This window comes from Dasypus novemcinctus, chromosome 21, assembly GCF_030445035.2.
Source record: "Dasypus novemcinctus isolate mDasNov1 chromosome 21, mDasNov1.1.hap2, whole genome shotgun sequence".
Taxonomy (NCBI): domain Eukaryota; kingdom Metazoa; phylum Chordata; class Mammalia; order Cingulata; family Dasypodidae; genus Dasypus; species Dasypus novemcinctus.
In genome coordinates this window covers 24,148,967-24,164,965 of record NC_080693.1, presented here as the reverse complement: position 1 = coordinate 24,164,965, position 15,999 = coordinate 24,148,967, and the positions used below count along the sequence as shown (strand labels likewise).

At 54.1% G+C, this 15,999-nt stretch overlaps 2 protein-coding genes and 1 long non-coding RNA gene across 4 annotated transcripts in view; 1 reads left to right on the top strand and 2 right to left on the bottom strand.

Moving 5' to 3' along the window:
• Positions 1 to 4,392: 4,392 nt before the first annotated feature.
• Positions 4,393 to 6,532, bottom strand: MFSD6L (major facilitator superfamily domain containing 6 like). Its single transcript, XM_004473914.5, is given in 2 exon segments — positions 4,393 to 4,886; positions 4,888 to 6,532. Coding segments are annotated over 2 exon segments (1,794 nt in total). The 5' UTR covers positions 6,379 to 6,532; the 3' UTR covers positions 4,393 to 4,583.
• Positions 6,533 to 8,932: 2,400 nt separating this feature from the next.
• The window catches only part of PIK3R6 (phosphoinositide-3-kinase regulatory subunit 6), a 58,137-nt gene continuing 51,070 nt past the window's right edge, over positions 8,933 to 15,999 (bottom strand). For both annotated transcript variants that reach the window (XM_058283494.1, XM_058283495.1), the window contains exons 19-20: positions 10,022 to 10,134; positions 8,933 to 9,527 (exon numbers count right to left, since the gene is read on the bottom strand). In XM_058283494.1, the coding sequence (XP_058139477.1) occupies positions 9,371 to 9,527; positions 10,022 to 10,134 (270 nt within the window). In that variant the 3' untranslated portion in view covers positions 8,933 to 9,370. The remainder of the gene's footprint in view (positions 9,528 to 10,021; positions 10,135 to 15,999) is intronic.
• LOC131274987 (uncharacterized) lies at positions 10,064 to 12,739 on the top strand. The gene is made up of 2 exons (XR_009182335.2): positions 10,064 to 10,176; positions 11,515 to 12,739. It is a non-coding gene; the product is annotated as an uncharacterized lncRNA (long non-coding RNA).

Genomic DNA, 15,999 nt, shown 5'->3' with positions numbered 1-15,999 from the left:
GACTTGAACAAGAACAGTCACAGAAGCTTTACTTATAAAAGCCCCAAACTGGAAGCAATCTAATGTCCATCAACAGGTGAGTGGATATACCGACTGCTGGCACGCCCACATAGTAGACTACGACTCAGCAATAAAGGAATGAACTACAGCTACACTCAACAACATGGTGACTCTCAAAGTAACTATCCTGAGTGAAAGAAGTCAGGAAACAAAAAGTACATATATACACAGAACAACAACAACAACAAAAAGCCCACCAACTAATCTATAGTGACAGAAGGCACATCAGTGGTTGCCCCGGGTGGAGGGAAGGAGGAAGGCAGGGATTACAAAGGGGCAGGAGGAGATTTTGGGGATGATAGATGTGTTCAGCATCTTGATTGAGGAGATGGTTTAACAGGTACATATACGTCAAAACTTATCAAAATTTTCAATTTAAATATGTGAAGTTTAGGGAGCAGATGTGGCTCAGTGTTTGAGCACTGGCTTCCCACATATGAGGTCCTGGGCTCATTCTGTGGCCCTAGTATCGTTTTTAAAAATTTGCAGTTTATTATATGTCAACTCTACATCTTTTTTTTTTTTTTTTTAAAGGCTTGGGAAGCAGAGGTGGTTCAAGCAATTGATTTCTGCCTACCACATGGGAGGTCCTGGATTCAGTTCCTGGTGCCTCCTAAAGAAAATGAACAAGACAGTGAGCAGACTTGACAGGCAGGCGTGGCAAGCTGACGCAATAAGACGACACGACAAAGAGACACAAGGAGGAAAATACAATAAGAGACATAACAAAGCAGCTAGCAGAGGTTGCTCCCACATGGGAGTTCTCAGATTCAGTTCCAGTGCCTCCAAAAAGAAGACAAGCACACACTGAACAGATAGAGCAAGTGCAATGAACAGGGGGGGAGGGGGGGAGGCAGGGAGAAATAAGTAATAAATCTCAAAAAAAAAAAAAAAAGACTCAGTATGGTCTTTACCTGTCATGACCCTGTCCAGAACCTTCCAGGGTTTATCCTTAGTCTACAGAATCGAGGATCTCCATGACCTGGTCCCAGGAGATCCTTCTAAAACCTTACCCTTCAGCACTGTGCCGCACTTTGCTCCTTCCAAACTATACTTCTTGCTCTTCTCCAAGTATATGCCAGGCTTTTTCCAGCCTCTGAAGCTTTGCTCATGCTGTTCCCTCTGCCTGCAGTGCCCTCCCCTGAGTTAGCCCCACGCACACACCTGTTAAAAGCTTACCTAGCCTCGAGGGCTTGGCTTAAACGTAATTTCCACGAAACCTTCCTTGAATTCTTGAGTCAGAAACAATCTTTCCCTTTCCTAAACTCCTGCAATGCTTCTGGGTGGGATTTATCACACTGTCCTGGGCTTCCCGTGTGTACATGAGCATTGGTAGATCTCCCTGTTAGAACACTTCTCAGGCGTAGAGACGACATCTTTTATTCACCCTTGGGTTCCCCCTGGCAGGTAGCATGATTCTATACAAATCGATTGTGGTCAAACATTAAATAGCCCAAGCACAATTTTCTCAGTATCCATCACACAAAAATCTTAGATCCTTGCACCGTTCTGACACTCAGTTTTCTTCCTCCTTCTCTCCTTCCCTCCCCCATCCTGCTCCTCCTTTTCCTTCTTCCTCTTCTTCAGGCCTAACCACACTTAGTAATTTAACTGTTTTCTTCAGCCAAGTCCTATCCCTCACCTGTTTGTTAGTTAGGAGGACAAACATGTGTTTGTATTTTTGGTATTATTGTATGTTTTGTCTACATAATAAATACTATCTACTATCCAGTAATTTTCAAGTACTAGCTGTCTTAAATCTTAATAGCTGATGTGCCCCTTTTCTCTAATTTCCTAGCCATAGAGCATAGTGATTAAAATCAGACTCTAGAGCCACCAGGCTGAATTCCAACTTTACCACCTGTTAGCTGTGTGACCTCCTGCGAGTTACTTAGTTTTGTCATCTGTAAATTGGAGGTGCTAATAGTGATTACGGCCTAAGATCGTTTTGAGGATTAAATGAGCTAGTCGAGGGAAGCAGACTTGGCCCAATGGATAGGGCGTCCGTCTACCACATGGGAGGTCCGCGGTTCAAACCCCAGGCCTCCTTGACCCGTGTGGAGCTGGCCCATGTGCAGTGCTGATGCGCGCAAGGAGTGCCCTGCCACGCAGGGGTGTCCCCCGCATAGGGGAGCCCCACGCGCAAGGAGTGCATCCCCTAAAGAGAGCCGCCCAGCGCGAAAGAAAGTGCAGCCTGCCCAGGAATGGTGCTGCACACACGGAGAGCTGACACAAGATGACGCAACAAAAGGAAATGCAGGTTCCAGGTGCTGCTGATAAGGATAGAAGCGGTCACAGAAGAACACACAGAGAATGCACACAGAGCAGACAACTGGGGTGGGGGGGGAGAGAAATAAATAAAAAATAAATCTTGAAAAAAAAAAAAAGAGCTAGTAGATGTAAAGTATTTGGAATAGTGCCCTAGCATATGGTACGCATTTGGCAAAGAAGTGGTGAGACATGCAGGGTTGGAAAGCATAAGGCAGTAGATGAGCGCTTGGTCGGCCACGGGAGAATCACTGGGAGACTGGATTAACAATACAGATCTTTGGGTCCCAACGGGGAGGTTCAGCTGGAACCCAGGGATCTGTCTTTCTGGACATGTTCCTCAGGTGGTTTGGATGGACAGCCGGGTTTGGGAAAACTCCTGGGTTAGCCCAAAATGCACTACATTTTTTAGGTGAAACCAGGCTTCTGGCGGTGTTTCTGTCAGTGGTCCCTGGTGTGACCTTTTTCCAAGACTCTGTTTTCTCATTTGTAAAATGAAGATAACAAATCCGATTTATTCATAGGGTTGTTGCAGGGATCAAATTGTTAAAGGGATTTCTGTGGGGAAGTTGGCTTACTGCAGTAAAAGGAGCACAGGCTTTAGAATGACACAGCCCTAGGTGAGAATTCCCCTCCTGATGCTGGGGCAGACACTGTTAGTTGATGACCCAATATTCAGCCTCCTCTTTCCACTAACGGAAGCCTGACTTTGCTTGGGGTATAGTGTGCCCAGCTGAAGGTACGCCCACCTCCCAGACGCCATTGCAGTTAGCGTGGCCGTGTGACCGTTCACTCAAAAGTCTGCTGAAGGTTTCTGGGAAGGCTTTTGGTTTCCTGATAGTGGGACTCATTTCTGCTTCTCCCTGTCCCATTGTTTCTCTTCATCCTGCCTGGAACAGGGAAAAAAGGTCTGGTGGTGCAGCAGCCATCTTGTTAGGAGAGTACGAATATGGGCTAGAGGTTTACAAGCTGAGGCTGCTGCAGTGAGAGAGAAGAGTCTAGCCCCCGGCAGCACCATCAAGCAGCTGTCCCAGCTCTGGACGGCCTACTCCGAGACTTGTTATGTGAGAGAGAAATGAATCCCTCATTGTTTAAGGCAGAGGTGATTGTTTTTCCTTAGAGTTATTTGTAACTGAAGCGTCCTAGCCAATAACCTGTCCATTAGGAAGTTGTGAGGAAGAGGAATAAGTATAAAGACCCAGGCACCGTGTCTGGCCCAGCAGGTACTCGTGTGTCTGTTCCCCTTCCCCAGCTATGAGACATTTTCTGCATTTGTAAAAGGAGGCTCCTTCTAAACCCAACAACCGATATTTAACTGATTACAAAGTCCAAAAATTGGGCGCTGGGGACTGGCCTGCCTCTGGAATAAAGGACCCTTACCTGGGGGGGGGGGGGAGCTCTGGGGGGCTGGCAAAGTGCGTCACTAGCTTTCTCAAGAGCCCTGCCAAGTGGGGGCGGCCTGCTGCACCCTCATCAAAGCACACACTGAAAATCTCCGTGCACTCTTTGAGGCGCAGCACGTAAAATATGAGTCCAAACGACGTGAAGCTGTGCTTGCTCTGCTGTACACACATGGATTCTAAGGATCGGCTCCTGGAGACACTCACGCCGCTGAGTGAGAATAGAAGCCTACTGAAGTCCACCCTCCCCGGCACCTTACAGTCCCGCTGTTTTCTCCTGTTGGAGAGAGAAGTACCTGGTGTGAGGGTGGGTGCCGGGATACCGGGGTGGGGCGGGGGGAGAGTTCCCTGGCTGTTCTTACCTGCCCACTGTACAGCTTTGATAGAATCAGTCTAATGCCTTTACGGCCCAGGGGCCAGACGGGACTCGTCTAGGTCAGCTGTCCCCTCTGCCAGGTGAACCCTACAGCTCCCCACTGCCTTGAAGCCACTGCCCGTTCAAGGTGATCATTTCGGCCATTGCCGAAGGCAAGGGCACCACAGTAAAGACCACGAAAGTGCTCGCAAACCTTGTATATCCAAACAGTGAAAATGAAGATAAATTTTTGAAAAAAAAAAAACCAAACGTATTCTTCTTTCATTATTTAAAAAAGATCGGACGGCAAAAGGTTAAATCTCCTTTTACTATAAAAGTAAAGAAAACCACGCCACGAGATGCTCTCGCCGGACCTTGGGCACAGCCCTGCCGCCTCTCCCGGGGCTCCCAGCGGCCCGAGGCCGGCTGCTGTCCTCGGCGGACGGCGTTCTGTCCAGCCCCTGGGCTCCTTCCCAGATGGGCGCGACCGAGGCTTCCCCTCACCCCTTCCAGCCCGCGTGCTCCTCCTGCATGGCCTTCACCAGCCAGTCCCGCTCGGTGCCCTCCTCAGAGTCGCTGGTGTCGCTCGCCTCCGTGGCCAGCAGCTTCGAGTAGTTGATCTTCCGCTCCTGGGGCAGCCGCGAGCGGACGGCCAGGAGCAAGGCCAGCCAGAGCAGCAGGGCCACGCAGCCGGCGCGGTAGAGCACAGGCAGGCCGAAGCGCAGCCCCACGAAGCCCCCCACGAAGCTGCCCAGGCTCAGCCCGCCCCCGAAGAAGTGGCCGCGGAACATGGCGCTCAGCGCCCCGCTCGGTCCCGGGGGTGGCCACGGCCTCGATGGAGGCCCCCACCGCCCACCACAGAGCCCCGTTGCTGATGGCGCCCAGGATCTGCGCGGGCAGGACCGACCACCAGCTCCAGAGCAGAGAGTAGTAGAGCAGCTGGGCGGCGAGGCAGCCCAGGCCCAGCCCCACCGTGCCCGCCCTGGACAGCTTCTTGAGCAGCTTCGTTTTCAGCGGGGAGAGGAGAATCTCCCCCAGCGCACCCAGCGCCACCGAGAAACCCATGACCAGCTCGCTGCTGCCGTGGTCCTCCATGTGCCAGAACAGAAAGTTCTGCACGGTGCTGGTGGCGGCGCCGATCAGGAAGACGGTGAGGGCCAGGAGGAGGAGGCGCGGGTCGCCCCCGAGGAGGGACAGCGCCTTGGCCGCCCGGTGGCTGGGCTCCCGCCGCCGGCACACGGGGACGGGAAAGGCGGGACTCACCAGCGAGGCCAGCAGGCCGAGCAGCGCGTAGCCGTAGAGGTGCACCGCGCCCCGGGGGCGGCTCGCCAGCAGGGAGCAATCCAGCTGCCCCGCCAGGGCCCCGCTGCCACACGCGCCCGCCGCCGTGCCCAGCAAGCCCCAGACCCACAGGCTTCGGTAGCGGTCGGTGGCGTCCACGAAATCCAGGTATTCGTAAAGGCTGTCGTCTGCCACCTGCTGCAGGGGGGCTGTCAGCAGCTCCCAGAGCACCAAGGACGCCAAGCAGAGGATGAAGGTCCTGCGCAACCCTTCCGAGGAGAGGTCCGGGGCCCGGGCTTGCCCCTTGGCTCCCGGCAAGTCGGCCGGACTCCCCGGCTCCGGGTCCCCGGGAAGCAGCAGGCCGGCGGTCCTGACCACCTCGGTGGCACTTTCCCCGGAGTTACCTTGCGCCCCGGAAGTAACAGGCTGGAGGAGACCTTGGGACGCGGTCCTGGCTCCTGCCGCTGAGCCGGCCAAGGCGCTGGGCAGAAGGCCCGGGGGCTCCTGGCCCCGCTCACCCGGGTCTCTGGCGGCGCCAGGGGCGTGCACCGTGCCGGCGCTCTTCTGGGCCGGGCGGCTGCGAGCCCCCGCTCCGGGGTCGGCGGCGGGCTCTGGCGTGGGGGTGGCGTTCGCAGGTGGCGAGACCCCCGGCGGCGCGACAGCGGCGGCCCCGCTGCGGCTCGCGTTACAGGAACGGATCGCCAGCTCTTTGTCCAGGGGCGGGACGAGGACCAGGGACAGGCTGGCTCCCACCGAGCCGAGCAGCGAGCCCATCAGCAGCACTCTCCGCTTCTGGTGGGTCTTGGCCAGGAAGGCGCAGAAGGGAGCCCAGAAGGCGGCGAGCAGGTGCTTGGTGCCCAGCAGGACGCCCACCCAGGGCGCGGCCAGGCCCAGCTGCCGCAGGTAGAGGGTCAGGAAGGGCGTCGCGCAGGCGTCGCGGGCGCCGCACGCCAGCTGGAAGAGCCGGGCCACCCCCAGCGCCCTGCGGACGTCCCACTGGGGGTTGGCGCTCATGGCGGGCGGAGCCGGACCCCCACGCGGGGCCGTTCAGGGGGCCCCGGAGGGCGGCGGCGGCGGCCGGGGCGGGCGCGGGCCCATGGCCCCGGGAGGGCGCTCGAGGGCGGGGGCGCGGCGCGGGCCGGACGCGCCTCGGGCCTCCCGCGGGCGCGCCGCCGGCACCCGGTCAACGGCCGCGCCCCGGCCCCCGCCCCCCACGTCCGGCCGCCCCACGCCCCCCCCCACGTCCGGCCGCCGGCCCGGAAGTGGCCCCGCCCCGAGGGGCGGTGCGGGGGGGGTGGGGCCGGCGCACCTGCGGGCTGCACCTGCCACGTCCCCGCTGCGCGCCTGCGCCCAATGCGCCCACCTGGCCGGGCGTGCGCAGGGCACGCGGGCGCGAGGGGCCCTCCCAGCCCAGCGGCTGGCTGCCCCGCGGCGCCCCCACGCCCTCGGCGCAATCTCCGAACCGCTTCAGGCCGGTAAAACTGGGGGCGGGGGAAGGAAGAGGGAACGGAATAAAGGATGCCCAGCGGCTTCCTGCCTTCGGCTTCTTCAGGTCTTTAATGTCCCTGGATCAGGGACTACCCTCTTACCCCCAGTGACCGGCCCTGGCCACGCCAACCTGAACTGCATCCCCCCCACACACACACCCACAGAGACCCCTCCCTTGCCTTCCATTTCTCCATTGCACTTAGCACTATCAAAAGCACTACTGGCTCCTCTTTCACACCTGTCTCTTGTCCATGGCCTGTCTCCATCAGAATCAAAGCTCCAGGAAGGCAGGTTATTTTGTCCTCAGGGACTAAAACTCTTTCACTGGATGCCAGCTGCCCCCGGAACAGGCATGAGCCTGGATGGTGCAGTTTTCTTTACTGGCACAATCCCCACGGAGGGGTGACAGCTGAGGGCTTTGGCCAGTGGTACTCCAGCAGCTGAGAAAATAAACCCTTCACTGGGAAAGGGGGATCCGGGCAGCACCTCACAGCCTCCACCACAGTTTGTATATCCTAGACAGCTTTAATCCTGGGGGCTGTATACACTCCAGAGACGTTAGCTGGCTTTTAACGTAAAAGCCACACTCCACAGGCAGCTAATACAAACACTTCGGCCACCTTCATCTCAGGTCATTAGACGTGGCTTCGCTAATTAGCATAATGGATATTGGAAATGGTTTTTCACTGGTGGTGTAGCCTTTACTCCAAAATGATCCAGTGTCCAGCCACTGATTCACACTGTTGCTTCCCAGAATCTTGACTAGTAACCTGAGTCCCACCTCTAGAATACTGAAACATTTTTCCTGAGTGAACTTTTCATCCCAGGTTTGGCGAGAGCACCTAAAAAGCCATGCTCCGGGTTCTCTTTGAGCTTACAGATCGGATTGGATGGTTATTTAGGGGAGGGAGCTACTTGCCACCAGTTTTCTGCCTGTGTGGTGGACTTCGGTTCACAGCTTGCTTTCACTGTAAGCTAGTAGAGAGGACGCTGAGAGGACACCCAGAGCCCTGCCCTGACTCTGACAATGGGTGAACACTGCACGTGCTTACCTAAAGCACCTTGTAACTGTGAACACCCCCAATGACGAGTCACTTCGTATCATCCACAATGGCAGAAAAAAAGTCTAGCCACCTCCAGGCAGTCACACCACTTCAGTGTGGTCTCAGCCATTTCAGATGAAAAGCCAGCTCGGGGAGAGTGCCCGTGTATCTCCTCCCTGGGGGCACCTTCAGTGGAGGGCACATGCCATCCACTTTCCCACCTTCCTCTACCCTGGGCTGGTACCCCGCGCCGTGCTGCACCCCTTTGTGCCTCCATCGAGGGGCCCGTGTTCCCCAGCTGGCCGTCAGGTCCCACCGTCCACCCTGCTGCCCACTGCTGCACCCCTTTGCCACAACTGGAGTCCCATTGGGCTGGTCTGCTTTCCACTATCTGGGACCCTCCCACGCCCCATGGGGGCACAGGGACCCCCAGGCTACCCTTGGGCCCATCTGCCAAGGCGTGCCAGGCAGCCCCCCTTACACATACTCCCAGCACAGAGAATGTTCTCGGGGGCTTCCCCCCACTCCTGGGACAATGAGGCCCAAAGTGAGCTGCGTGCCTCTCTACTCTTGGGTCCCTGAAAGGGAGTCTTTCCACCCCTCCCCCCCACTATGCCCTGGGACTCCACCAGGGCAGAGGGATGGACTCAAGCCACGCCTTTATGTTCTCCATGTGATGTTCGTTCTCCCCCACTGCGTACCTGGTCTTGTGGGTAGGGGAACTGGATTTGGACCGTTGGTCTTTTCTGTTTTATAACTGCATGTAAATTTTCCAACTCGAAAGCCAAAAATATGATGCCTGACATTTCTGAGATGACCCTGCATTCCCTCCTCCATCCGGGGCTGGTGCTGGTCAGGGAGAGCGTCTAGTTTAACGCGAAGGGGAGCAGGAGGGGCGGGCAGGCAGCACGCACCAGGCAACGCTTCCCAAATCTGCCTCCTCTCGGGCGTAACTGGGTTCACTGGGTTACATGAAGTCCTGCCCCCTGATTTCTACTAAGATGCAAATATCGCTGGATAGCAGGTGGAGGCAGGAGCACTTTAGTGTACGTTTAATAAATCTGACATTTTCCTCTCAACTGGGAGAGACCCCTGCCCGGGAGTGGATGTGGGGGGGGCAATGGCCCAAGACAGGGAAGGGACCAGACCCATTTTCCCCTAGGCCTGCCTACAACAGCAGCTCTGACCTTGGTTTTAAGAGACGGGAGGGGAGCTCGAGCGGGGGGAACTGGGGGGAGAGGTGGGAACGTGAGACACACGAAGGCGTGGGCGTCGGTGTGAGCAGCGGGCTGAGTGCTCTTGGGCCCCCGCAGCCGGGCTCCCTGCGCTCCCAGGCCCAGAAGCTGCCCCGGGGAGCCGGGGCGTGTGCTGGCTGCTGGCGTGGGCGCTGGGGGTGGGAGGGGGGCTCCGTAGTGTATCCTTCCTTTTGGGCTCGCAGCGCTGGGACTCGGCTCCTCCGTGGCCCCTGCACGGGCTCACTGGACAATGCCGGAGAACGTGTTGATGGGCATCAGGAGGGGTCTGGCCTTGGCTGTGGTCACCTCCGTCTCCTTTGGCCGGGGTGAACTGAGCCACAGCGTCTTGGACTTGTGGGCCCGGGCCGATGGCTCTGGGCAGGGAGCAACCTCAAATCTGTGGGTGGAGAGAGGCCAGCTCAGGCGACAAATCTCTGAGGGGTCAGCTCTGGCATTTTAAAGGTGGGCCTTGCATTGCAGGGGACAAGGGCGGGGGCCCCGTAGAGGGCAGTGGGAGTTGGGCAGAGAAGGCACCCCTGGGTTTGGGGCTAACCGTGGGAGAGAGGGAGACGGGATGCCTGGGTTTAACCGCACTGCGCATCTACCTTCATTATGCAAATACACCTGCCGGGTGAAACCAGCAGAAAAGGGTCACATTAAGTGGGCCACAGGCAGAGCGGGCATGTGGGAGTCTGGGGAAGTTTTTATATCAGCACCAGCCCTTCATCTGCCTCTTCTTCCTGGACCTCAGTCCAGGGCAGTGACTTAAGTCCATGCCCAGAAGGGCACGTGGTTTAAAGGTTTCAGGTTTCAGCCTGTGCCTCTGCGAAGGCCTCCAAGCAGGGCCTGGTAGAAGCTGCTGGAGCCCTGGGGGTGGCGCGGCGGGCTCACCTGACCACGTCCCTGAAAGTACGCCGGTTGTCCTTGTCCAGCGACAGCGTCAGCAGCCTCTGGTCCTGGCTCTGGATCCGGAGGTCAACCGTCCGGAAGGTGTTTGTCACTGTCTGCAACAGAGAGACAGCTCGCGTGAGTGCCACCTTCATTAGGTGGGTGATTCGGCCCAGGCCCCCACCCTGGAATCTGGGGCTTCTTCAGCCCAGCACGTGGGACCCGCAGCTTTCTTCCCATAAGCTACGCTGAGCAGTGGCGAGGCTGCAGAAAACTGTCCTAGGCTGCCCTTGCCCCGGGGTCTCTTATCCTTTCTGCAGCTCCTCCCCCAATCTGTCTATCTTAATTTCGAACAGAAACTGAAATGCTGTGGCTAGTGCTTGCACAGTTATCAGGTTACCTGGGATTTAGGTGTTGACTTACCCAAGACAGTTTTCTGAGCATCTCCTAGGTGACAGGCAGGTGGTTAGGTGCAGAATTTGGGGGCATTACAGGGAATTTTATAAGTCCTGACCCCAGGATTTAAATTACAGATCAAATTGTTTATCTGGGGCAGAGAAAGAGGGTCTAGAAAGCAGCTAAGTACTCCCATGCCTCAAACCTGTCTATATCCAGGGCAACTGCTTCAGCTCGTGATGTGGAATTAGTCCATGGGGCTACAGAGATGGAATTAACCTATCCTTTGTAGGTATAACCTGCTCAATTTTCCAAAACAGCACTCAGGGCCAAAGAAAAGCAGTACCAGGCCACCCTCTGACCCCCAAACTGAGGGGGCTGCTGCAGGGAGGACATTCCCATCCAGCAGAGAATTGGGATTCCTGGGTTCTTGGAGTTTTCAGACAGCCTTTTTAGGTCATTGGCCCTTGCACAAGCAGACAGTAGCTCTGGGATTTTACCAGCATGGGACACTCAGGTTGCTAGAAACCTTAGAGCATTCAAGTGTTCTCAACCCTGGCTGCTCAGAAGACTCACCTTTAAAACAATGAAATGAGAGATTCTGAGTTACATGGCCTGGAGTCCAGCCCAGAGCTCCAGGCAAAGCCAGGCCCAAAAACCACTGAGCTAATGCCCCTGTGCCCTGCTCAGGTGGTAGAGGAGGCAGTGGGAACCTAAACCGGGGAGGTCAAGCACATCTGGGTGTTTCTGTGAAACTCTGTTTTTGGGGGGAGGGTTTATACAGGCAGGCCAGCCAGGAGTCTACAGGCAGAGTGTGGGAGAACCCCAGGAGGGGGTCCAGAGCAAGACTAAAGCCAGACTGTGGGGTTCTAATCCTGGCTCTGCCACTTTATCAGCTGTGTGATCTTGGACATATTCCTCAATCTCTCTATGCTTCAGTGTCTCATCTGTTTACAAAATAATGGAACAATTGTAACTACTCTGTAGGACTATTGTGATGATGAAATGGGACAGTCTATGCTAAATGTCTGGAGTCGTGCCTGGGGCGTGGTAAGTGCTGTATTCGTGTTTGCGGATTATTATTATTTCTATCCTTCCAGGAAGGAGCCAGGCAGAAGTGGGGGACTCAGCAATGATGCCTCAGTTGTCAGAGGGGAAGGGAATTCACGGTGGACTTTTCCTTTCCCCAGTTTCCCACCTCAACCTGCCTCCTGTCATCACCTTATCTGTAGACCCATGTCTGAGTCTGACCAGATGGGCTGGGAATAAAGACAAAGGTTTCCCAGAACCTCTGGAAGACAACAGGGGCTCCAGGATGGAGGGCAGCACACAGGGAGAGGGGACAGTCCTCCTGAGGCTGGCTAGGAAGAGAGGGAATCAATAGATGGATCTGGAACCTGGTAGAGAGTCCACGTGGACATCAATAACCCCAAGATGGCTGCTAGAAGACTTTCCCCAAGATTCTGCCACTCAGAAGAAAACTTCCTCTGGAAGCCAGGAGAAGCCCCCGATATTCCCCAAGGACTTAACATGGGGCCCTCCTGGGAGATTGATGGGAGAAATAAACAATCAAAACAGTGAACAGGCGCGGACTTGGCCCAGTGGTTAGGGCGTCTGTCTACCACATGGGAGGTCCGCGGTTCAAACCCCCAGGCCTCCTTGACCCGTGTGAAGCTGGCCCACGCGCAGTGCTGATGCGCGCAAGGAGTCCCCTGCCACACAGGGGTGTCCCCCGCGTAGGGGAGCCCCACGCGCAAGGAGTGCACCCCGTAAGGAGAGCCGCCCAGCGCGAAAGAAAGTGCAGCCTGCCCAGGAATGGTGCCACATACACACACAGCTGACACAAGAAAATGACGCAACAAAAAGAAACACAAGATTCCCGTGCTGCTGACAACAACAGAAGCGGACAAAGAAGACGCAGCAAATAGATACAGAGAACAGACAACCAGGATGGGGGGGTGGGGGGAAGGGGAGAGAAATAAATAAATCTTAAAAAAAAACAAAAAAAAACCAGTGAACAGTTGGAACTCCTCCCTTGCCATTAGCAAAAGGGTGGGATAATCAACAGTTCAAAAGGCAGGCCCCAGGCCTGAGCTCTTTCTCTAGTGCGCTCTCTTGCCTGTGGACCTGTGCCTGCCCTCAGCGCACCGCTCTTGCTGTTTTTCCTCTGCCATGCGGACACACAAGTAAACCTGAGGATTTATAACCTATAATGGGAAACTGGGAAAGTGATCAGCCCACTTTATCACCACCTGGGATCCCTGATCTGTTGTTTTCTCCCATTTGTTGTCCCTCCCTACCTGAATAAATTACTGGCCTAACTCACCCACTCTTGAAATTCACTTCTGCATCATAGTCAAAGAACCTGGACAAAATCCAGTAACACTCCCCGGGGCAGCTTTGGTGCCTGGGAGCTCTCAGCGGTGCTGGGCAGTCGCGGCTGGCGAGGCAGGCAGCAGGGCCCAGCAGACACTGACCGGACAGCTCACCAGCTGGCTGTGGGCACAGAGGCGTCCTCTGTGACCTTCTGGAAATACCCAGAGAGACTCTGCAGGGAGGCTGAAGTGTGGCATGGGCTGGGGGCAGAGGGGAAAGCCAGCGGCATCCAGTTCTTGTTAGTTCCCGGGATCCCACCTGAACTGACTCCGGCTGGTGAGGCTGACGGACCCTCAAGTTCCCATGGGTGGGGAGTCTCAGGTGCCAAGGGATTGGCTGTGATCTCCTGAAGGTCTCACAGTGAGTAGGAGCGGGGCTCCCCCGCTCCTGCTCTATCCTGCATCAGGCAGCTGTAGGTGCCATGACCCCGCCCAGATCAGAAGAATCACTCCTCCACTTCCCCACAGCATAGCCAAAGGCCTCTCATTTCCCCTTTGTGGTCTGCACTCACAGACACACCCTACCTGCTTGGCTCTGGCCCTTAAGGACAACAGGCGTCTTGGATCTCAGTCCATAATTATACCAGAGGCAGAATTTGCAGAGTCCCCGTCTCAGAGCGTATGGCCAAAATGCTGCTAATTGCCCGCCTTCTCTTTTGGTGGCTAGGAATCCAACCCAATCCTGTTGTTTCTGCCTTCTTCCCACTATTTTTCTATATCAAATTTCCACTCCAGTCGAAGAACTGTATTTGCTGATCCTTAAACTCGCCATGCCTTGCCGAGCTGTGGAATACCTTCACTCCAGCGCCATGAACTGCCCCGGGCTGCTCAGTGTTTATCTTCTGATCCGTTTGGACAGAACACGCACACTGACTCGCCTGGGTTCTAAAAGAAAAGCAAAGACTACCAGACTTTCCCCCTAGCAGGTCAGTGCAGGGCTAAAAGGGAACTCTTCCTGGGGTGATACGTTGATTAGGTTTTCAGAAAGTCCGTGACCAGGTGGTTCATTAAAAAACAGAAACTATTGTAAGGAACTGCCTCCAAAAGAGGAAACACAACGTAAAGGGTACATGGGTCCACCTTGGAGCCCAAATCTTAAACACTGAACTGCTCTATGGGGAGGCAGATTTCTGCTCAATACAGTAGATCTCTGCCAATCAGAGCTCTCCTACATTGAACCGGCTGCCTCAAAAAAATGTGAGCCTCCAGTTCTGGGAAGAGATTCTGTCCAGGAGGAGGATGGATTCGATGACTCAACAAAGCTGCTGAGTTTCGTTTTGAAGGATGAGTAGGAGGTGGGCAGAGGAGGTGGGACAGAGGGCGGATGGGGCTGCAGGCTGGGGGAACAGCCTGAGTGACTGCTGGAACTATGAACGCTTCCAGGTATCTCAGCGAAAGGGCCTGGGGAGGGGCTGGAGACACAGATGGAGAGGGAGAGGAGCCATGCTGTACACCAAACAGCTTAGAAAAATGTGTGGCCCTTCTGCCACGGAGAGTGGGAAATGACCTGGCTGAGTTCTATTTTAGAAAGATCCCGTGGGCGGAGGGTGGAAAGTGGACTTGAGGAGCCTGGGAGTGGAGTCGGGGATACCAGCTATTGCATTTGTCCAGGAAAAGGGGGTGGAGGAGGGCCCGCACCTGCAGGTGACCACCTGTCCTGATTTGCCTGGGACTCTCCTGGACTTACCACATCCTGGGAAACCTCTCAGTCCTGGGAAATCTGGAATGGCTGGTCGGCCTGACAGGGTCCAAAGAAGGAGAATGGAGAGGACAGGAGAAATTTGAGAAGTGTATGGGAGAAAAACCAGCAGGACACGGGAAGTGGGGAAGAAGGGACATGTGGCATGACTCCCAGGTTTCTGGTAGGACTGGCAGGTTAATGAACGTACCATTAAATGGGAGAAAAGACATGGGGAGGAGGGGATGAAATAAAAACAACTGCTACAGGTATATGGCTCTTGCTTGGCCAGGCACTGTTCTAAGAGTTTTATAGGTCACACTCATTTAATCCTCCCAATAACCAGATGACATAGGTGCAGCTGTACCCATTTTACAGAGAGTGAAACTGAGGCACAGTGAGCTCATCTAAAGTGACACAGCTTGCAAATGGCAGACGCAAGATGTGAATCCAGGCAGTCTGGCTCTAGAAAGCTCTTAACAGTATCTTACAAGATACTGGCTTTGGCTTTGAATATCTCGAGTTTGGAGTATGTGGGACATCCAGTTCAGGCTAACATAGCTGAAGGAAGGAGTCTGAAACTCAGGGGAGAATATCAGAGCAGGAGATAGAGATTTCAGGGTCCTTGCCAAGTGGGTGGATTTGATACCCAGGGAATGAGAAAAGAAGTGAGCCATAGACAGAGGTTTAGAACAGGATCTATCTAAGGAACTGATTTAGGAAAGAGAGTCCAGGGAAAGAAGACATGTGGAAGTACCATACGAAAGTTGAGTTGCAGAATTCCAGGGTGCAGGGAGTTTAAAGACTCAGAGAAAGTGGGGTGGGGGGTGGGATGGGGAGAGAAATAAATAAATAAATCTTAAAAAGAAATAAAGACTCAGAGAACACTCAGAGAGCTGTCCACAACCTCCCAACCTTAATCAAAAGAATATAAAATAAGGAAAATGTCAATTTCAGGGCTGGAAACCAGCTTCCTTGCAAGTATTAACAAATAAATATAATTTTGAGTATACATATTTTGTTTGTTTTTCTTTCTTTAACTTTTTATTTTCAAATGATTTCAAATGTATAGGAAAGTTGCAAACATAATCCAAAAATAATAGAGAACTCCAATGTATCCCCCACTCAGATGCTCAGATTTGTCAACTTTTACAATTTTGCCACATTATCATATATTATCTAGCTATCTGTCTATCAAATGACAGAGTAAGTATGGATAGATTAACTTCTCATTTGTTTTTTTAAAAAAGATTTTCAGACTGAGAACAGAATCCAATTATATACCATTGGCAAGTGGCAACTCTAAAATATTACAAAAATTTTTTTACATAAAAGAATGAGGATTTCTGATTTCAAAATAGCAGAATACCAGTTTTCTCCTTTCCTCTTGTAATTCACCTCAAAACAAGAAGGTGCATTTTTAAAAATATACTTTTTTTTAAAAAAAGATACTTAGATTACATAAGTGTTACATAAGAAATATAGGGGATTCCCATATGCCCCGCTCCCTACCCCTCCCACATTTTCCCACA